This window comes from Trachypithecus francoisi, unplaced genomic scaffold (assembly GCF_009764315.1).
Source record: "Trachypithecus francoisi isolate TF-2019V2 unplaced genomic scaffold, Tfra_2.0 Lachesis_group3, whole genome shotgun sequence".
Lineage (NCBI taxonomy): Eukaryota > Metazoa > Chordata > Mammalia > Primates > Cercopithecidae > Trachypithecus > Trachypithecus francoisi.
The window spans coordinates 10,244,050-10,268,219 of NW_022681468.1; the positions used below are offsets into that span (position 1 = coordinate 10,244,050).

Sequence of the window (24,170 nt, forward strand, 5' to 3'; positions counted from 1 at the left end):
AATGCTTTGAAAAGGACAGTACACTGTCTACAGGCATAGAATAAATATACAGATAATGTATGGTGTCTACAGACACAGAATACTTTAGAGGACGGAACAGCTAAAATTGAATTAATAGTAACTATATTAATGTTTTCTTCCCTAAAGATCAATTGTATGAAAAACAAACACCGAATTATTATCTGAGCTATAAATACAAGGCTGCTGCCAATGGCTTAAGTTAACCAGAAACAAATCTTTTCTAATGTAATCAAATTCTTTTGCAAATCTTCACTTAGAATCACACTATAAACTTATGACAGAACCAATTAAATTACTGAAAAAAAGTAGTAGTCAAAAGAAATCAGGCAACTGTGAGATTGTGCTGTTTTTTTTTATTGTGTTTTCAATGGAGAAATACATCATCTGTTTACAAAATAGCTCTTGAAAAATACAAGGAGTACAGATACTATAAAACAAAGCAAACTCCAGTCATGAGACACTACATACATCATGCGAAAGCAACAGTCTGATCTCCAGGTTATGAAAACTATAATTAAAAAGTCACTACACAGAAAAGGTCCAAGTTTCCAGCTTGGCAAAACTTGGGTGCAGTTACATGAAACGTTTAATAAACTGAATTGTTTTCCCCAATGTGTAAACAAAATGACAAGACTAAATCTGTGCCTGGTAATTTCAATCTAACTCTGAAGCTACACAAAACACACAGACACCTTGTACACTTCACCTGTTAGTATGACCAGCTTTTTTCTTCGGTGGTGGAAGGAAGGGCAAGGTGACTGTGTAAAGCAAAGATGTGGGAAGTAGAAATATTGTTTACTAGACATTATAAATCATGGTGAAAAGAAAGCTTCGATTAATGCATAGCCTAAGGGGAAAAAGACTACACTCCAACTTCAGAAAATTAATTTAGAAGGATAGGGGAAGAGATTAAGTAATTGCAGTTTAACATGAAAAATGCACATGTGATAGAATGGAGCACAATGGAGGATTCATAAAACATGCTCATCAGAAAAATCTGTTAAGTTTACTTTGTCCAGATTAAGAAAGAGTAAGCTTATCAACATCTGGCATCCCTCATACTTTGTAAAGATAGATCTTCTACTGCTTAATTATGAGAAATTATTTTATTCAAAGAAAGGAGCTCTTAATCTTTTGAAAAAAACAAAATAAAGAAGGAGTAGAGAGCTGACTAGATGTCAAGTGCTTGCTAGAAATGATTTTTAAAATGCTTCTACATGTAAAATGTACTGACAAATTTCGGTAAACCATTTAAAAATAAGAATCAGTTTTAAAATCTTGGAGAAAATGCCTTTTTGCCCACATTTAAAACTGAAAATCAATTTTACTATAGATAGGAGTTCTGTGGAGTGTACAAAATTCCTCTTAGAGATCAAATGGCCATCCCAGACAGATACCATGTTTCACAGGCATTACTTTTAGTCACCCTCAAGTTTCAGCCATGGGACCAAAATTTAGTGTTCTGTGCCACGTGGTCACAGGGTCATTGGTTTCACATCATGGCTTAAGAAAATACTGGCATTTTGTTTCTTACGAAGTAAGTCCTACCTTGTGCATACAAGCAAAAAGAAAAAGGAAGGGGAAGGCGCAAGAAGCTTTTTGTTTGTTTGTTTTGAAGACAACAGATTGAAGGCAGAAGAATACAGAGCTTTCATAAGCTCAAAGAAAAATATTTGCTGGCTGATCACTGATTTGTATGCACTATAAAACAATTCCATAAATAAAACCAATATATCATTTCTTAATCATGACCCTATCAAAACCAAGTTATTTCCTAACTAATCTTTCAATGTCAAATGTACCCTAGAGTTGATGTTTCATTTTTAAGGGTTACAGCTACCTCACAGGAACTGAACTAGATGTACTCTTACCCTTTCTCTGAAGTATAACAGTACACCACTGCACAACGGTATCCAATTTGAAGGCTAATGGTAAAGAAAATTCTTCAGGAAAAAATGAAAATCCATCAAGCTGAAACTCTAAAATTAGTTCTACTTTCTAATGAAAAATACATAAAAGTGCATCATCAGAATAAGTAATTCTTATGCCAGTTTGTATTGAAATTTTCCAAACAATGCATCAAACATAAACCCAATCCAGATGTCAATTATGAATACAAATATAGCTTGAGGTTGTTTTTTTAAAGGCAGTAATTTTTGAAATAGTTAATGCAACTGTTGCTAACACAATAATAATAGTACTCCTGGCTTCACATACTAACCTGGACTTCTGATCAAGTGCTGATTAGCCCAGTAAGGGAGGTCACCAAAAAACCCAAATCCATTTCAGTCATGTCTAGTCTTGTACCCTCCATTCTCCTTTTTTAGCATTTGAAGACAACAGGTTGAGTTGGCAGATATTGTTTATGGACCCCTGAGGTTGTTTTTACCGATTCAATCTCAGTTTTATTGAATTCTTGATAACAGGAATAGGATTTGCAGGGAGAGCAGGGATATCAGAAAGGTCTGTACTGGATGTTTTCTGAGAATGAAAGCAAAGAACACAACATTATTCAAAGCACCATAATTTAACAATGAGATGTATTTAAGAAACCTTATGAGAAAAGTATTACAAATTTAAAAACTCTATAATGTTGTCAAAATGGAATGTAAATATGACTATCACATTATTTGCTTAACAAATAATGTGTTCAACAAAGGAATTTTCAAATAGGTATATTTTAACAATATTTTAAAAACTCCTAAGTAATTTCAAATAGTTTTTAAAATTGTTCCTCTAAGAATCACCTATGACACAATGCTTAAGTTACTGCTAAACCGTATTCACTTATTACCACACTAATAGCGGTAATATTAACTAGTATTGGAGCACCCCCAAGTGGGAGAATACTTAAAGTTCATTTTATACAAAGCAGCAGCAGTAAATTTATTATTTTCTGACACTGTAAATTATACAATTAAATCTATACAGCTGAACAATAATTTAATCATCCTACATTTTAGGTAGATTATTTTCATATTAATTAGATTAAATCACAAGCTTTCTTTAACACTAAAAAAATACAGAGATGGATCTTTTAAAGTTTTATTACAGAAAATTCCAAACATACACAAAAGTAGAGAGCACTGTATAATGGATCCCCATGTATTCATTACCCAGCTTCATCAATTGTCAAATCTAAGCCACCGTCCTCCCACTTTCAATTCACCTTGTGTTATTCTGAAGCAAATCCTAGAGATCCTATCATTTCATTTATAAATATTTCCAGATTTATCTCAAAACAATAAGAATTCTTTACTAGGTATAGCCACAATATTATCACCTCCCCAGAAGTAAGTATGTACCTAACATTACCAAACATAGGAATGTATTTTTTTTTAAATCAACATAATCATTCTTCTTATATAACTGGGTGATTTTTCTCTCTATGGCTCTATGAATCCTTTCATTAGAAAGAAAATTCTACTCACTTATAAAAATATCTAAAAGGCAAATACCCATGGGTACTAATTACTACAGGGATAAATTCAGTAAGACAAAACTATGAAAATAAGTCCCTAGAGAGTATGTGGCAAACCAAACACATGCAATCACAGGACAGTTTACAAATGATAAACAAGTTTGTCCACGTATCAATATTAAGCATGCTTCCTGATGTTAGTTACTCCCCCTAAAGTTTTATTAGATTATGGAAAAGGTATTCTGGAAAATAAACATAATATTTATATATCTTTAGAGACTATAAAAGTTAACATCTAGCAAAAGCACATTTTTAAATGATCACGTTAAAATAACTCTGAGCTGCAAAGCAGCAAAATATCATCATAGTATCAGTACAGCAGCGGTTGTTATCTCAGTTACTTTGTAGAGATTAACCAGTTTTATCATCTACTAAAGAATATATCTACTTTGTGTCAGAGTTTGAGCTAGACGTTAGGGTTCATTCATGTGAAAGGATTCAAGAAGAAAATTATTTAACAAAATGAAAGTTCACAAACAAATCAGTGAAAAAAGATTCCAGATGCCTACTGTGAGATTCTGTATGTGAGGGTCTGTCACAAGTAGACTTGCTAGGACAAATGAAAAAGTAATTCTGAAGAGCTATGGGCTATATTAAATAACTAACTGAAATCAGTAGTGGAAAAATGAGGCAGAAATACATTTTTAAAATAAAAATAAATTAGCCTTTGCAAAAGAAATACATGAAGAATGTTTTTTAGTTCATTCCTAGTTTGAATTTCACTCTTTGACCTACAAATAAAACCTACATATGAAACCTGTATAAGTGACTAGTGGAAATTTAAATGATTTGCAGTATCAAATAATATATTAATATAAGCGGATGAGTTAACATCGAAACAGTCCCAGAGAACGGTTCTGTCAAATCCAGGGCCCTGCCTTAAAACTACAATAAATATGTTTATAGGCTAGTAAGTAATTACTTTCACAAAGATTAATTTTAATAGTCTTCTATGAACTCTCACTTTAATTCAATATACCACACTAATCTTCAGGACATTTACAAAATTCTCCTTGCTTTTTGCACTTAGTACCTGAGAGGCCAACAGAGAAGCCGCTGTCTGAATAGTTTCTGATTGAGTTGTACTTGTCTCTGTATCAAGTTGTTCCTGTGAGACAAAGAGGATGGGGAAGGGGGAAAAGAGACTTAAAAAAAGAATAAAAGAACATAACTGGGTTTGGTGGCTAATAAAGAAGACAAACTGGAAGACAGGAGGGATCAAGAGAAAGATGTGACTACATTACAAAAACACCTAGTGTGTAGATGCTGTAGGTTATTTCACCATTTCAGATATTAATAAATTTCTATTTGCCTACTTTAATCTTATAAGGCATCGGTCAAAACAGCTCATGACTTTCCAACCAGCTCCAACTTGGGACATTTTAAGCAAACGATAATTAAAAACACACATAGGCACATCATGAAATGTTGCCAGACAATAACAGAGCATAAACCCAAGGAAAGTTCTTAGTTTTGAGGGAGAAAAAAAAAACAAACTTATTCAACACAACTAAATAAAACAACCCCACATCTTTAATTAAAAGTGGAAAATATGTCTAAAAAAGATTTCTCCCTCCTTATGGTCTCTTCACCCCTCCTCAGTAATCAGTGCACTGATTCTACTCATCAGAAAACACAGGGTAAAGTATGTCATACCATTACTCTAAACTTTTTAAAAGCAGTACACAAAAGAAAATAATATATACACAAACATATGAAAATAAAAATATAGGTCAGACCCGGTGGCTCACACCTGTAATCCCAGCACTTTGGGAGGCTGAGGTGGACAGATCAGGAGGTCAGGAGTTCAAGACCAGCCTGGACAACATGGTAAAACCCCATCTCTACTAAAAATACAAAATCAGCCAGGCGTGGTGGTACATGCCTGTAATCCCAGCTACTCGGGAGGCTGAGGCAGGATAATCGCTTGAACCTGGGAGGCAGAGGTTGCAGTGAGCCAAGAATGCGCCACTGCATTCCCGCCTGGTCAACAAAGCAAGACTCCATCTCAAAAAAAAACATTTTAAAAAGAAAATAAAAATATGAAAACTTCAATTTCAATGAAACTATACCAAAAAAAATGAAACACTGCTTTCTCCTATGAAATTAAAAAAGGTAAATCAGATGTAAGAAGTAGGAATGGAAGACATGTAGCCTTCCTAGAGGACAACTTAGTGATGTATACCAAACTTTAAGCATACTATTTTCCTCAATAATTCTTCTTCCATTAATTTATGCTAAGTAAATAAACATGAACAAATGGCAGATATGATATTTAGCTGTAACCAGTATTACAGTAGGAAAGCACAGCTTTCTTTTTTAAATGGAAATAATTGCCATGGATAGGAAATTGGCTGGATAAAAATAATCACAGCCTTAAGACGGCATTCTGTGAAGCCATTAATAATTTTGTAGATACATAATGACACAAACATTTTTTTCTTGGTTTACGAAGTACATCGAAATTATAAAGCAAGGGCATTATGAGGGCACGCACAAAACCTAAGAGAGTATTTGTTAAAATATCCATCAGAGAAATCTGGATAATTTGGGAGAAGGGGGAGAATTTCTAATTTTTCCACAACAAAAGAAAGTTAAAAGCCTTCAATATATTTCAAATTCTAGGGAAAAAAATGAGTCTTTTACATTTTGAGGAAAAAAAATTTCTTCCACCCCATCTACACCTCGTTCAAGCCCCATGCACCCCAGGTTCTAGCCAAAACCTTATGCCAAAAACTGCTTTTGTAATCATACCACATTCTCAACCCAACAGAGAGAGATCATGATCTCAGCCTGGACTGTCAAAAATCCTATATATCCTTTGAGGCCACTTCAAATGCTACTTATTTTTTCAATGAAGACATTTACTGCTATTTCTGCAGTCAAAAATAACATCTTACTTCTCTTGCCCCTTGGCCCTCAGCCCTCAATTACTTTGATTTTCTTTGATAATGTAATTAATTACATTCATGACTTATCTTCTCTACTTAATTACAAGCTCCTTTAAAGGCACAGAATGTGTTTCACTCATCACTATATTCCCTTCAGTGTTCAGCATTACATAATTAACAGTAAAAATGAACAAATACTTCTCCATAAACAACACTAAAAACATCTAAAACCTATAGAACAAAATACAATATTTTAGAGACATTTCTATTACATCTTCTGAACTCTTAATTGTGTATGTATTCTAAAGGCTAAATTAGTATACCTTTGCTTCTGTTTTATCATGTCCACTCAAAGCAAGACAGTTAGCATCTTCACTTGTTTCATCCTGTTTTTAAAAAAAAAAGCTTTATTCTCTAAAATGAAAAATTTAGATTATTTGCCAATCAAAGCTTTACTTTATAAACTTTTTTAAAACTACAAAATAATTAAACCTGTAAGATCAACTATAGCCTTAAAATAGATAACTGGTTCCTCTTTTTAAATGTTTTTATCAGATTAAATTTGGCTTCAGAAGCTAATAAAATTTTAAAAAGCATCAGGAAAACTGTTACTGCAGATCACCACCTAAAGTACGTTTCCAAAACCACTAAGAGTTCATAGAAATATATTTTGTAAGGAAAAGAAAAAAAAAAAAGAGATCCTGATCAAACAACTTTAGGAATTTGGCATAGTTATCACCCCCATTCTGGGAGCCTCACACAGAGTGGCACGCAGAAGGTTCTAATCAATTCTACCAAGAAAGAACACCACCTTAATCTTCCTAAGCCTAGTTAACTAGAGAATCCTTGTTCCTGGTACGACCTACTAACATCCTACAGAACACAAGACTCGAGAAACGCCTTGCTTGGGTCTTAAGAACTATTTTGACACTATTTTCTCAGCACAATTAAAATTTAATTTTAAATGTGACTCTTAAAACAGGCATAGAAAAACCACAGGCTAACTTACAGCTTAGAAGAGATTTAATACAGTATCAATCAATTCCAATAAGGACTTTATTTGTACCCTGCAAATATGCAAACTTTAAAAATAGTAATGTGTCACAATTGGCCAAATCTGAATACTGACTGATATGTAAAACTATGGATTATCAATATTTGTGTGATAAATATACTGTACTTATATTTTATAGAAGTCCTTATTTTTAGATATACAAAGAAATATTTTTGGTTATTATGCCTGGGGTTTGCTTCAAAACAATGGGGAAGGAAGTGATGTGGGTATGTAGATAAAACAAGGTTGGCAGTGAGTTGTTAACTGTTGAAGCTAGGTGATGCAAACATGACAGTTCATTATACTTATGACATGTTTGAAATTTTCCATACAAAAAGTTTTATATATATGTGTGTGTGTGTGTGTGTGTATATATATATATATAGAGAGAGAGAGAGAGAGAGAGGGGGAGAGAGAGGTTAATTTAGCTATATAATCCAGGAAATAGAGCAAATATTTTCAATTTTTATTTTACATTAACATTTATATTTATTTGAAAAACCTTAGGATATGATGACCATTAAGCAGAACTAAACTATCTCAGAGTATCTAAAACTTTCCTATTTATATACATGTTAGTGCATTACTGAGTGAGGCCAGTATTTATTTCTGGTTTGCTAAAATTTCTAATACCGAGTACTCATTAGCAGAGAATAAAAGACCCAATCTAGAAGGGCTTCAAAATTAGGATTATTTCTACTACAGCAAATTTCTTTGACTAAAACACTATGAGATTTAGGCCTGGGTTCTAATCCTGCCTCTAACTGTAACTAGATCTGTAACTGGAAAAGCCACTAAACAGCAAGTTCTTCTGGTAGGAAATGAGATTAGCCCATGGAATAACCTAATATCCCTTATCTTCTTAAAATGCTATGTTTCTATTAATCAACTCCACAGAAATGCCATAAGCAAAATTCAGACTGAGAAAATATATACCAAAAAAAAAAAAAATTACAGGAAAAAGTGGGAAGGGATGGAGGAGGGAATCTGTATATTTTAAAGGACACTTACAGATATCAAACAATTGCAACACAGGGATCTTTTTCGACTTCCAGATTTGAACAAACGGCCTATTTTTAAAACAATCGGGACATTTGAGCGCTGACTAGATGTTTGATGATATTAATAAATTGTTAATTTTTGTGAGTAGGCTAATTTTACTCTTAATGCTTTCATTCTTAGATATGATTTTTAAGATTCCAATTAAACATGTCTAGATTTTGCTGTTAAGTAATTCAATCACAAGAGAAAACGAAAAAGGCTGAAAGAATTAAGATTACAAAGATTGGCAGAGAGTTAATTATAACAGAAGCTGTGTGATGGGTACACAGGTACATAAAATGACTCTTCTATATGTATTTTTAATTTTCCATACTTAAGGTTAAAAATTCTATATTCTTATTGCTTTTCTAAACCAGACAAGAAACACAAGTGTTATTCTACCAACGTAAGTGCAAATAAAATTGCAAAATACTGCACTAGTACAAACTTATTTAGAACTGTTAGGGTGCCATTTTTAACACTAAAAAAAAACAATCTTAAATGCATAGAATTATGCTTAAATACACTTTACTAATGTCAAAAGAAATCTGAATTCTGAAATGCCCTGACAACTTCAAACCAGTAACAGTAGTCTGAATGTGTAACTGACACAAAAATTTAGTATATTCTTAAGCTGCTGCACAACACAATCATGTGGCAGCGGGGCTCTTAGTAAGATCTCCAGGCCTAACTTCTAGAAGATCTCTGATTCAGTTCGTCTGGAGAAAGCCCTAAAATCTTTATTGAAAAACAGTAACAAAAAAACCCCCCAAAACTAATTCTGTTGCACAACCAACAAGGAAAATCACTGCCTTAAGAGATAATTACACAGACACAGATGAGTTTTCAGAACACATCTTCTAAGTTATGATGATTTACAGTGGGCCCTTCATATCTGTGGATTCCGCATCTGCGAATTCAACCAACCATGAATCAAAAATACTTGGAAAAATAAAAAATAATACAACAATAAAAATGACACAAATTAAAAAATACATCATAACAATAATTTAAACAGCATTTACATTGTATTAGGCATTGTAAATGTAATCTGAGGGGATTTAAAGTACTACACAGTACCCATCTTTCATTCTCATCTATCACCTTAACAGTGACAAAATTCATCAGATTACTTTTAGTTAATACGAGCTATTTCAAAAAAAAAAACAAGTCTTCAGAAAATAAGCTAAATAATAAAATAATTTTCACCATTCTTAATCAAAACATAATAGAATCCATAAGCAATCTAGAGGGTTTTTTTCCACTCTAAAGAAATTTTGTTGTAATAAGTAAATTACTAAATACATTCTTAGCTAAAAAAAAAAAAAAATCACAATGAAATTGGTGCTTTTAGACTGTCACCTCTGGGGAAATAGCGAATGCCTCATTGATTGGAAAACAACATGAAAGTGACTCGAGGGAGAAATAAAATTGTGTAACAAGACTACTTCTATTTTAAGACTCATACCAAATCAATGTACACTTTTAATGGTTTTCCCAAAACTAAGACTGTAACAATTGTAAACCAGCTAGTATAAAAAGTTAATACAAGCTCACAAAGCATAGTGGTTCCTGTGACCCCAACACTTTGGGAGATCAAGACAAGAGAATCGCTTGAGCCCAGGAGCTGGAGATAAGCCTGGATAACATAGCAAGACTCTGTCTTTACAAAAAAAAGTCTTTTTTAAAATTAGGCAGGCATGGTGGTGCGCAACTGTAGTCCCAGCTACTTGGGAGGCTGAGGTGGGAGGATTGTTTGAGTCTGGGAGGCAGAGGTTGCAGTGAGCTGAGATTGCTCCGCTGCACTCCAACCTGGGCAAAAGAGCCCAGGTTGGGCTCTTTTTTGTTTGTCTCAAAACAAAAACCAAAAAACTAAGCTGGGCATGGTGACGTGCACCTGTGGGTCTAGCTACGTGGGAGGCAGAAGCCTATGCCCAGGAGTTTAAAAAAAAAAAAAAATGCAAATGATGCTAGAAAGTTTAAGGGTTAGAGAGCTAACCATTTAAGGTTCAAAAACTAACGTGGCTGTGTGTACTTGTTTTTTATTCAGTAAGAATTCCCTGAGAACCTCCCATATTCAATGGTCCTATAATACCAAGTACAGTAGAGAAATTTCAAAACTCCATTTGGATCATAGAAGCAAAAAACTGTCCAGAGGACCATCAAAAAATCAGTACAAAAAAAAGACAGTCATTAGAGAATAGTAAGTTAAGAATACATGTAATTCCATGTTAAATTCTGTTGTAGACAATACCTGCTAACTACACACACTAAAGAAGTTTAAATGAGAGGGCACAGCTTTATGGCAGAGGTAGTTACTGAGAAGAATGGGAAAGGTGAAGAGAAACTATGGCACTAAAACATTACAGACACACCTATAATTTTCTAAAAGCTTTGTTCCTTGATCCTTCTCTATTTTGGTTCATAAAGTTTTCTTCCAATGGATTTAAAAATAGGCAGTTGGTGTTGCCATGGCTAACTAATATGTTTTTTATATATATACCTCTTCTGTTTTGGTTTTCTTGGGACTCTCTTCTTTATGAGGTGAGGATGTCCTCTTGACTCCTACTATAGGAGTAGGTATTTTTGTTGCTGCGTTTCCTGAAGTTGCTGCATTTCCTGAAGATCTAGGTGATGGGTTTACCAGACGTGTTGAAGAAACAACTCTGGAGACCGTAGGCTTTGGTGGTGGAGAAATGGCTGGCTGTGTGGCAGTTTGAGGAATGCTTTCACTCGATGTACCTAAGCAGTAAATATATGAGCATATACAAATTAAAATAACCATATCGGTATCAAGTTGTAAGTTTTTGTTTCTCTGAATTTGATTTCATGAATAACTTTACATGCAAAAAATAAACTGGCATTTAAAAAACTGAATTTTAACTACTTAACAAACCCACTTTTCAAAATGAAGGTTAAACCAAATATAATGTAAGAATTCTCAAACCTGACAAACCCAATCTCCTTACCCCCTGAGCTTTCACTGGAATTTACTTGTGGCACAGAAACTTCAGTAGCCTGTATGTTGGTCACAGATGCTGCTGTTACAGCTGGAGCAGGACTGTTTCTGCTAAAAAAATAAATAAAAATAAAAATAAAAATTGTCTCAAAATTTAAAAGTAGAAAAATAAATAAAAATAAAATACAATGATCTATAACATGCACAGAAGTTATTTTGTAAAGTAAATGATTCTTTGATTTTACTTCCTATACATACACTTTAGCAACTGACTTTATTGGATAAAGTATAACAACAGTAAAAAGTACACAAACCTTCTAAAGCAGCACTGTCTAATGTTACTTCCTGAGATGACAGAATGTTCTGTATCTGTGCTACTGGATACGGTAGCCACTATTAAAACATAGCTACTCTGTACTTAAAATATGACTAGTGAGAGACTGCTTAATTTTAATTAAATTTAAATTGTCACATATGGCGGCTGGCTACTATATCGCCAGAGTGGTTCTAAAAGATCTATTCTTAACTGATTTTGGCTAAGAGACTTAACTGAAGGATTTTTTTGAACAAAAATTATTTATTAATAAGAGGCCACGCATGGTGGCTCTTGCCTGTAATCCTAGCACTCTGGGAGACGAGGCGGGAGGACTGCTTGAGCTCAAGTTTGAAACTAGCCTGGGCAACACAGTGAGCCCTCGTCTCTACAAGAAAAAAAAAAAACCTATATTATTTAAAAAATAAATAAATAAAATAAATAAGTTATGAATGAGAAAATGTTCTGAGAAACAGAAAACAGAAATAAATTTCTGTATACAAAGTATAAGGGTTTTATAAAACTCTAAAAGCCCATCCAGTGGCTCAGTTAAACAAAAACCTTTAAGTGACAAGGGGATATTTCAATATTTTACTTTAAAAATAACTTATTTTAAACCCTCTTTACTCCCCTGAAGTTTCTCTCCCATTTTCTCCTCCTCATGTCAATCTCAAATGACCTTCCTATTTAACAACCAAAAGCCACTAGCCAAATATTACCCCAAATTCTAAGTATAAATATTAAAGAGACACACCTATTTCTATAATTAACCCCTATTCTTTCCTTATTATTCCTTATTACATAAAAAAGCCCAATCTATGTTCTAAATCTCACTAATTCCTGTCATCTCAAGAAACTCAAATCATCACTCCTTTACTCTCCCATCCAACTTTCCTGTCTCAAGTAAATTCTACACATTAGCATTTAAATAAACTCAAGTTTTTATTATCTCCTAAAAGAAAAACAAAAGCAGAAAAGTCCTCTGGTTTCTCTGTCTGTCTGTCTCTCTCAGAGCTACCACCCACACTCTGAAACTGGTGAATGATGACACCATAAGGAGGTACGCAACACTTGGAAGACTTATTTTTGGTACCTACATGACATCCATGTGGAACCACAGAGCAGTCAGCTTATTAAAGCTATGGATATCATTGGTACATGAATGTAAAATGTAGTCAACAGAGAAGGTGTTACCACTCAGGGACAATATGAAGATGGGATAAACAGACAACAGAATAATGAGAGAGCCCTCAAGGGCACAAATATTAAATGAATAAAAAGAAAAGGAGAGTTGGCCAGAGAACAATCACAGATGCAGGAGAAAGCCTGAAATGGCTAGCAAGGTATCTAGCACATAATAAACACTCAATGCTTGTTGAACAAATATACAATCATATTCTAAAAACCCAGAAGTTTTATTTACAGAAGTTACTTAGTATTACTTCAAGAAACTAAACTTCAAAACTAAACTGTGAAATTTAGTACAGTTGTACACATTTTATATTCATGCACAAACTCAAAGGACACAAAGGCTTTTACAAATCCCAAAATTCTTATTAAAAGCTTCTTCACTTAAAAAAAAAACAACAAAAAAAACTTTTAAAATGATAACACTTACAGGACATATTCAGGCCTGAAGTCTTTGGATTATGCATGATTTGCCTAAAACCATACCACACACGAGAAGTCCAAAAGAAAGAAAAGACATCCACGACACCTCAGCATTTTCTATTTCACATTCATCCAGGGAATCCTCCCCAGCCTGCACTTCTGCCATCGGTTATACGTTAACTGACAAACAGACTTCTAACACCGCCTTTTAAAAATTGTAATATAGGCCAGTCATGGTGGCTCATGCCTGTAATCCCAGCACTTTGGGAGGCCAGGGCAGGTAAATCACCTGAGGTCAGGAATTCAAGACCAGCCTGGTCAACATGGTGAAACCCCATCTCCACAAAAATACAATTAGCTGGGCATGATGGCAGGTAACGGTAATCCCAGTTATTTGGGAGGCTAAGGCAGGAGAATCGCTCGAATCTGGGAGGCGAAGGTTGCAGTGAGCCGAGATCGTACCATTGCACTCCAGCCTGGGTGACAGAGCGAGACTCCATCTCAAAACAAAAAACAAAACAAAACAAAACAAAAACAAACAAAATGTGTGTGTGTAACACACACACGTATATATAAATATATATTTATATATACACACACACACACACATATATATATATATATTTTTTAAAGACAGGGTCTCACTCTGGTTGCCCAGGCTGGGGTGCAGTGGTGGGACCACAGCTCACTGTAGTCTCAACCTTGCAGGTTCAAGCAATCCTCCCACCTCAGCCTCCTTAGTGGCCAGGACTACAGGTGCACACCACCACACCTGGCTAATTTTTTTACTTTTTTCTAGAGATGGAAGTCTCACTATGTTGCCCAGGCTGGTGTTGAACTCCTGGCCTCAAGTGATCCTACCACCTCAACCTCCCAAAGTGTTGGGATTACAGGTGTGAGTCACTGAACCTGGCTAAAAATTTTTCACTGCTTCAAACCCAGGGCAGTGGCATGCGCCTGTAGTCTCGGCTACTCAGGAGGTTGAAGTAGGAGGATCGCTTGAATCCAGGAGCTCAAGGCCAGCCTAAACAAAACAGCCAGACCCCATCTCTTAAAATAATAATAAATTTTTAAATTTTTAACTGCTGTGAATGTTAAGAGAGATACCTAGTTCTTCTAAAACAGGTTTCCCTAACTATCATAGATACATTCCCTTGTTACAAAGTTATAAGCAGCTCTAGGACAGAAAGGTGGTTTTGTTCCTTTTGTCTGTTCTCATTAGCATACCATTCAGTGCACTGTAGCAGTAGCCATCTAAACACATGAACTTGGACGGCTTATGTGCTAACATTCAGTCACATCTGACTGAAAACATTATTAGTCTCAAAAATAAAATGTTAAGTATGACAAGACAAAACCAAAAAGTACTATCCCCAAACCTAAGAATTAAATTGCTATTAAAAAAAAATAGTAGATGGAATGAAAATAACATTCTAAATAGATGACTTTAATAGCAAAATAAGAATGTATCCGATTGATTCAGCAAACAGCCACTCCACTTCTGTTTTCCTCTTTTTCCTTACCCCTGAGAGCTGCCAGAACTGTTCAATGGACTGGTCTTCGTAGCACTAGTAGGTGAAGGCACAGACATGCTGTTATCACTGTCCATAGACAAGTCAAGGCTGCTGTCATTGAGAGCTGTCAATTTGACACCTTCTGTTGAATGCTGCAAACAATGAAACATTTTACTGAATATATCTTTACTTCATCCAGATGTTGAAACACGGAAACCTTTTACTTAACATATATGATTTTTACTGAAAAGCACAAATCACTAAATCTACGAAAGTTAGATGTGCCATGCTGATTCTAAAAGGCAACGATTTGGGAGTCAAGTACTTTCTTCTAAGAAGGCCTCAACATTAAGTATAGTTCTTATGTGGGAGAAAAAAGGAGAAAGAAATGTTTTATTAAATGTATCCACTGACCATAAGATACAACACAAATTAAAAACACTGTAATATAAAACAAAAGAATCTCCAATCAGAGAACTCTAAATATATACACACACAAGAAAAAAATGTCTCAACAATAAACACGGTACTACAATGACTCTCTGTAAAGTGGGTCTAGAAGTGATTTTGTTTACATATAGATTTCTAATTATCCTACAATAAACATAAAATTTTTTAAATTTCAAACTTATTGCCACTCCTTACTATTTGTCAATAAAAAGAGCTTCTCTCAAAAGCGAGAGACTTTAGTGCTCTAACTGCAATTTAGAATTTTTTAAATGGCATGCTTAATACTGTAAATTATCCTGTGAAAAGAAAAGCAGAAATAATTTTCTGAAAACTAAACATAATATACAAATCCTAACGTTGGTCCTCCTTAAAAATCAAAGCACTCCAAAACAAATAAAGCAGAAAAACCAAAAACTATGGATGGTTTCATGAAATTAAAGTTGCTTTCTAGTAACAAAGTTTAAATTTTTGCTATTTGGTGCTACTGTAATATTACATTCAGCTTCATTTTTTTTTTCCAGAATGTTTAGCCTGGGTTCACTTACCTACACAAACATTTTAACGAAAATAATTTATACTGTTGACAAAAACACATTCCTTATATATGTGCCTGCATTCTGTGCTTTCTAGTTCCCCAAATAACAAAATATTCTTATCTTTGATTTAGCACTAGACATACCACTTATGTACATGAATGAAAATTGATCAAATGGGGAAGGTGAGATATGGTGGAAAGGAGAGGAAGAGAGAGTAACGCCATTTGCTTATGAAGTCAGTTGTGAAATAAAAGTACCTAATATTATAAATGAGTATCTCTTCTATTCAACAATGCTACCAATCTTACTCTCCACTAGATATGAGGATTTATTCAGTAAGTAAATTATACTGAGTTCTACAGTTACCTGCCTCCCTAAGTGACCAAATGCTGTGAGTTAACAGGCCACTGTTGGGGATAAATTGTGAAAGTTTAACTGGTTGGTCTAAACACAAAACAGCATTAAGCTACTTTGCTTTGTTTGCTTCTATATCCAGATCAAGTTTGGTAGCAAGAGACCTCAAAGCCAACTAGTCCTAAATATTCTATCATAATTTTTAATAAAAGATAAATAAAACAAAGAACATACTACAGAAAGAAACACACACACATACTTTGCAGTCAGACTTAGGTCCAATTCACAGTTCATACTACATGACCCAGGGCAAGGTTCTTAACCCCTCAGTTTCTGCTATTAAAAGACAATACCCATGGGTGCTGGAACATTAAATATAAAAAGGACTGGTACAGTGTTATGCAAATAGCAGTTAATAAAAGGAAGAGTCTATTTATAAGAGTCCAAACAAAACATTCATAGATCTTGATTCCTAGACACTTGTTACTTACTAGGCAAGAAAGTGCTATTTTACTAATGCAAACTTAGAAATACTCTAAATGATCTCAAATACAGGGTAGATTTAATCATACTGTAGCTAGATAAAGAGATATTAAACAGCCACTAAAAATATAATTTGGATAGATGGTCACGATATGTTAACACAAAAAAAAGCAGGTCACAAAATAGCAAATTTCATCAAAAACCTTTTAAAAATATGTATATGGTAACATGCCCTGAACAGTCTGTGTTTAAATAAAATGTTAAAAGTAGGTTTGCTGTGAAATTATAGTTACTTCATCTGACAGAATTTTTGGACTAAAAAACAAATTTCCAGTCATTAATGATTCTCTTTATATTCTAGATGACTATATTTAAAGAAATAATACCTTAAGAAATAATAAAACATCTTATATTCAAATTTACTTAAAATTTACACAGGATGGTTCCAAATATCAGTACTGTCATGGAAATAGAACTTAAAAAGGTAATCTGAATATAGGATTCTGAGAAATCTAATTATCTGTTATAAATAGCTGTTAATAGCTATTTGATTATGAATTAAATATTAATAATAGCGAAGTTCTAAAGAACAATCTACTTTCACTTCTGAAAACATAAAATCTTTATATACTTTTTTAAAAAAATTATTATTTTGTAAGAGACAAGGTCTCGTTCTGTCACTCAGACTGAAGTGCAATGGCACAATCATAAGTTCACTACAGCCTTGAACTACTTGGCATACGTGATCTTTCCACCTCAGCCTCTCGAGTAGCTAGGACTGTAAGACGCATGCCACCATGCCCAGCTAATTAAAATTTTTTTTTAGAGACGGAGTCTTGCTGTGTTGCCCAGGATGGTCTTGAACTCCCAGCCTCAAAGGATCCTCCTACCTCAGCCTCACAAGTCACTGGGATTACAAGCTTGAGCCACCATTCCCGAGTCCAAAGTGTTTATATTTTTTGTATGTGATAAATTTACATTTAAGTACAATTGATTTAATTAACCCTTAATAATACAACACTAAAGGACAATTAGAAAGGAAGTGTTTAACTTGATATTTTAGGTTTGTTTTCCTGAGGCTAATCTCTGCTGAGATAGATACTTTAGTTTTAAAATAAAACTGCTTGATGGAAAATTTTACAATAAATATATGTTAACATGCACTGAACAGTCTGTGTATAAATAGTACACTGAGAATAGTACATGTTTGTCAATTTTTATCTAGTTAACTAAATTTTTAGTAAACCATTAGGTTAAGAATAAAACATTTTTAAAATAACATCACGTTTAAGCCTTAAAAACTGATTTTACACCCGTCCTCATTTATCTACCTATCCCCAAGTTGTGAATAATAATGATGTTATGTGATAACAAAAGCCAATATAAGCATTTATTATATGCCAGGAGCTAGTCTAAACCACCCTTTACATGTATTGGTTCATCTAATCTTCATGAAATACCTAATAAAATAGGTAAAAATACTGCCACAATTTTCGAGATGAGACAAATCAAGAACAAGATGTTTGCCATGTAACTTGCTCAAATTTCACAGGTAGGAAAGAGTAGAGCCTGAATTTGAACAAGGCAGTCCACTCCAGAGTCCTTGCCTTTAATTAACTTCAATGCTTTTGTATCATAATATATTCTGTTTTAAGAAACAAAACATTATAAAATTAAAGTCTTTTGTGTATTAATTTCATTCCTTTCCTCCCAACCCCAATTCCAGACAACCAGCCATTTTCCTGAATGCAGTGGTTGTCATTCTGTAATATATACTTTTATTTCATATTCTCTCCTAAATACATTGTTTTTTAAGTTTTTAAACTTGTAAACTTTATATGGAAGTATCAAGTGAGACACACATACGTGTGCTTTTTTATTCAACATATTAGTATATGCAGTTGTAGTTCATTTATTTTCACTGCTACATACTGTGAAATATTCCATTATAAGAATAAACCATCTATTTTTGAAATCACCTAAAGAAAAATGTAATTTGTATCTGTGCACTAAAATTCCAATATGCTCACTAAAGTTCAAATAAGGAAAAAATAGCTCTAAGTTATTCAAAAGGAAGCACTAACACTAGAAAAATGTAATGCAAAATATTAACTCAGTGACCTCTGTTCATGACCTCCTTTATACTCAGCAACTTTTGGTTTTTAAATAATATACATGTTATATTTCTTACATTCATCAAAAAAAGCGATTTTCATTTTTTAAAAGCCTCACATAATTTACTTGACCCACATATTTCCTTACTAATTTAATTGAGTTTACTTTTTAAAGGAAAGAAAATTAAATACTGATGTGGGATTTTTAAATGAACAAGAATAAAAAGTGCTTAAAGAGAATACGGGTATATACAAAGTAAGGATATGAAGCATCACTACTAATCCTTCTAAAATCTGAAGCAACCGTGTGCAAGAAAACTGTTTAGAGTCAGATTTCACATAATGAAACTGTTCCATGAAACCCATGAAACAGATTCTTAAAAAGCTGTCATCTATTTCAAATAGGACTTATTAACTGAGCCTAAATTCTGAAATAATGATAGTCCAGATGCATAAAACATTATGTTAGTAATGCTTTTGTAAGTACTTTCTAAATTTACCTTTTTCTTTTTCTGAAGCACATGATTAGGTAGTAGTTGATGAAGTTGCTTTCTTTTTACATGCATTGCAGCAATTTTCATATCCACCTCAAACATCTTGCTGTTTATTGCTTGCCTATAAACTATACAATTAGGAAATTGTTACAAGAAATAGAAACATTTTAATAAAGGCAGTTAAACTCACTCCAGAGAAACTATTCTAAGTAGGGATCCTTTTTCCATCAATACTGCATACCTGTATATCAGTCAAGACCTATTCCTAATCCAACATAATTCATTGCCTGAGCAAACTCCTTTTACCACAAGATGCGCTGAATAAAAGCACAAAAAGTATTAATTCTTCCAGTGTAGTAACTCTTTAAATAGCTCTTAAAGTAGTAACTCTAAAGAGTAACTCTTTAAGAAATGGCAGAAATGAGGGGAAAAGAGTTTCTTAAACTCATACCCTTTTATGCTATCAGTACTATTGCTTAAAACTTTAACCAAGTATGTAACACATGCTGTAAAATAAGTCAAACTTATTAAACTATACCTATAGGTACCTTTACAAGAATCTGCAAGATAAAACTAAGTAATGACATACTTTCTATAGACAGTAATAACTTAAATGACAGAGGTCACAGGTACAAAAAGAAAATGCTACAATTAAATAAATTCAAATTATTTAGATTCAGAGGGCCCCAAAAGGTAAAAGTCGGTCATACAAAACATATTTAAGAAACATCTATACTTGATTCATACTGTTCTATACACTGGAGATAAGCAGTGAACAAAGACCAATGTAGCCTCAAAGGGTCTACATTACAGTAGGGAGAATAGAATAAATAAGAAAAAAATAAAACCTATAGTCCATGTCAGATGATGATAAGTATTACTGAGAAAAACCACATAGGATAGGAAGCTCAGCCTGGAAACTGAGTTGACATCTGACTGAAGATTTAAATGAACATGAGGATGTAAGCTGAGAGTACCTGGTGAAATAGCATTCCAGAGAGAGCAAACACCAAGAACAAAATACCCTAAGCAGGAGAAAATGCCTGGAACATTTGAGAAACAACAAAAATGCCAAAGGAGAAGATGAAAAGTAGAAATCCATAATCCCTTATGTGCAACTCTAAAATCCCAAAAACTCCCAACACACAAGTTTTTCTAAGATAGGAAACAAAATTCATCTGGTAACAAACCCTGTTCTGAACTACTTGTGGCTGTGGCTATTTGGTGTTTATCTTTTGCTCCATGTGAGTATCAATGATTCCCTGCAGAAATGATACTGTCTTTCAGTACCAAATGCTGCTCCAGGCCTCAAAGGGTATATTACTTACTAACTGTATTACCTTTCTGGCTCCAAAACTTACAAAGAAAGGATTGTGAACTTATAATAGGAGGTAAGGTCACAGACATGATGAAAAGGGCAGATCAGGCAGAAGCTTGCAAACCACAGCAAGGACTTGGACTTTTATTCTGAGTAGATACTCAGATACTCAAAGCTTTTAAGCAGGCAAGACATGATCTGGCTTAAAAATATCATTTGGACACTAGGTAAGAACAGCTGAAGGCGCAAGGGCAAAAGAGAAAGTTTTGGCAATGACAGTGATCCAACAGCACTACAGTGGCTAGGACTTAGGGTGAAAGCAGTGGGAACAGCATTAAGTAGCAGAAACCTCAATGTATTCTGAAAGAGGAAGCAAAAAGATTTTATAATGGATTAACATCGAGTAGGGTCAAAGACTGATTCCAAGGTCTCTAGGTTGAACAACCAAAATTACTTGAAAAGAAACTGGTAGGTGTTGGGAGTGAACATTTGTGTGCTGAATATGTGAAATCTGTTTTCTTTTAAAATCCCATAAAGTATTGGATTAAAGTGTTTCAATATACAGGACAACTGAATTTTCCTTCCCAAAATACCTAAAACATCCTTGAAAATCTTGATGGTTCATTAGTGTAATCTTTGATAAACATCTTAATCTGAATGCAAAGTACAGAACAAATTTCTAATCCAGGTAGGTATCCGTGACTTATTAGTTCATAAATAAGTTACCATCAGAATTTTTACTTCAGGAAAAAATACTTCTGTGGTGTTCAGCAGGTGGAGTATCACCCTACATACGACATTCTAAAAATCTGTAGAGGTATTTTTGTTGTTGTATTGATTAAAAGGTACTATGGCTAGAAATATATAGATATGTATCCTTCAATGTGGACAGTTCTACCCAACACAGAATTATACCATGTCCTTCCTACATCCCTAAAGACAAAAAACCTACTTAGCAATTATTTAAACAAGAATTCACTTCAATTTTACATTTTAAAAATGGAGTATTTAAAATAAAAAGAAAAAACAAACAAAAAATGGAGTATTTTAATTTGAAATTTCCAGGAATACAACTACCACCAAGCATATCAAAATTAGATCTCTTTTTATTTGCAACTTTCACTCTTACAAGGTGTCACCAATGCTAACGCTGCTGGTGATACCTGAATCACCACAGACAACACCTGTATCGATCAGAATTTATAGATATCACACTGCTGGTGAATCTACATAAAGTGTAATCACTTGACACTTAAGTTATCTTCTAGTGTCATTGTATCTGAGCAGTGACATATTGAAATACACACTTTTCCTTTTATTTCTCCTTTGTATCACAGTTAGTGCACGATACTGACTTTTTAACAAACTGGCACTAATTTTTTTCTCTCCTGTAACTAGGTAAAAAAATTCTTAATTTTAAGTCTGTATGTTCTCCAGGGAAAACTCCTCATAGTGAATAAAAATGCCACTTACATTTTTTTTTAATGAAGGAGAGAAGGACAGTGTCTGAGAGAGAAAAGGATTAGTCCTTAAAGTGGATGTGCAGTTGTCCCCATGTGTAGTATTCGCCATTCCCATGAAAAGTTATGCACCTACATATAGACTCATTCTCTCAACTACATCCACCATTTGGTCTTTAGTTAAAATGAACTACCTTTCATCTTAGAGTACAGGTCAATCTGAAATCTACACTTAAACAGCCTATTTCCCACCTATGCATTAACATTTGAATCTGTATTTGAGACACAGTAGGAAAATTTCTCCAGGTCACCACAAGTTACGCTTCATCGATTTCTGAGGTTCAAGATGATGAAGACAGTCAGACACAGATTCAGTCTAGACAACCATATATTCAAGTTGTTTCCCATTTCTTAGGAAATTATGGAGAAGTCAAGTTTGGAATGGTTCTACTTAACTTTAAGGTTGCCACAATAGAGAAAAATCATGTATATACAGGTTGAGTATCCCTAATCCAAAAATCTGAAGCTGAAACTGCTACAAAAAGCAAAAATTTGTGAGTGCCAACATGACACTTAAAGGAAATGCTCATTGAAGTATTCAAATTTCCTATTTTCAGACTAGGGATGCTCAACTGGTAAGTGTAATGTAAATATTCCAAAATCTGAAAAAAATCCTAAACACTTCTGGTCCCAAGCATTGCGGATAAGGAATACTCAATCTGTATTAGACTAATACAAAACCATTATTCTGATGACAGTTCAATATTCTCAAGTAATTTCAACAATTATTGTAAATATCACTATGGTGTGCATCAAGACAATTTCAAATATGCAAGAACTGAAGTGTTTTGATTATCCAAGTAATGACATACCTGTATCTGTGAAAGACTGAATATCATAGGTGAGATCAACACTGAGGTTTTCAGAGTTTTCTGTTTTTTTAAACACTAACCCAATCACCCACATCGTGCGAAATTCTTCCCTGCAAAGAAGAGCATTACCATAGTTTATCTGGATTTCATGAAAACGTAGCTATCAATGTGGTTGACAATCTGAGACATGGAAAAACTTGTAATACAAATGTATGAGCAAACTAAAAGTTCTAAGCCTCACCCACACCTGTCCTCTATATTCCTACTACAACATAAACAGAGATCCAGGAGAAATATACTCTTATTAACTGTACACTGATAGTCAATGTCCTTAATGATGATTCTAAAGAACCAAATCCACTGAAACCAAAGAAAAATTATCTTTAAACTAATGAAGTTTCGAAAAAGACTTTTTAGAAAGTCTGGGAAAAAAAGGATTTTCTAAATACAGAAATTTAACTAGAACTTAATAGCTATTTCTTAAACTTCAAAAATTCATTTTAAAAGGCCACATGAACAGAAGCATAACAACAGGAGTAATTTGTGATTTAGCTACTTTTGAACATTTAACAGTGTATCTACTGAATGGAACATCAAACAGTCTTGTAATAATTAAGATCAGAATTACCACAAAATGTAAAAAACCTCATCATATAATTACAAAATTAAAAACATCTATATAATCAGTAAGAATACTGTATAACACAAATTTAATAATCCTTCCACTTATCTTTTTTTAATGCTGCTTTATTTTTTAAAATAAGCTTATTACTAGTACTCTACAACTCTCCAATGCAACAAAGTATAGTCTAGTCTCATATTAACAGCAAACAATCAAATAAGCAACTAACCTATACAAATAAAAGACCCCTAAAAAGGTAAACTGACTCTGCTTTTACATACATTAGCTTCTCAACAGTCCAGAATCAAGCATAAATCAGATTTTTATAAGTTCATATCAAAATGTTCCCTTTTAACAAAAAATTAAGATAAAAAGCAAAGACTGATGTATGGTATACCAGCTATTCTGACAATTACTGTACAAAACAGGAGAAGAAAATATTAAGAAGGAATGGTAAAGACAGTATTAACGCAAAACTGTAGAATGTGAACTCTAGCTAATAGGCACCTCATCACTGGAAGAACATCAGAAAAAAAAATGTGTGCTGATTTTTCTCATAAAAGTCTTGCTCTTCAATGTTTC

General features: G+C 33.7%; 1 protein-coding gene across 6 annotated transcripts in view; it reads right to left on the reverse strand.

Annotated features, from left to right (window-relative positions):
* Positions 1–359: 359 nt before the first annotated feature.
* Positions 360–24,170, reverse strand: part of PAPOLA (poly(A) polymerase alpha) — a 66,369-nt gene continuing 42,558 nt past the window's right edge. For 2 of the 6 annotated variants that reach the window (XM_033191408.1, XM_033191407.1), the window contains 8 exons: positions 22,967–23,076; positions 19,323–19,444; positions 14,895–15,037; positions 11,458–11,558; positions 10,992–11,230; positions 6,717–6,779; positions 4,536–4,610; positions 360–2,502 (listed from right to left, as the gene is read on the reverse strand). In XM_033191408.1, the coding sequence (XP_033047299.1) occupies positions 2,407–2,502; positions 4,536–4,610; positions 6,717–6,779; positions 10,992–11,230; positions 11,458–11,558; positions 14,895–15,037; positions 19,323–19,444; positions 22,967–23,076 (949 nt within the window). In that variant the 3' untranslated portion in view covers positions 360–2,406. The remainder of the gene's footprint in view (positions 2,503–4,535; positions 4,611–6,716; positions 6,780–10,991; positions 11,231–11,457; positions 11,559–14,894; positions 15,038–19,322; positions 19,445–22,966; positions 23,077–24,170) is intronic. The other 4 variants (XM_033191409.1, XM_033191410.1, XM_033191411.1 and 1 more) reach the window with 4 other exon arrangements.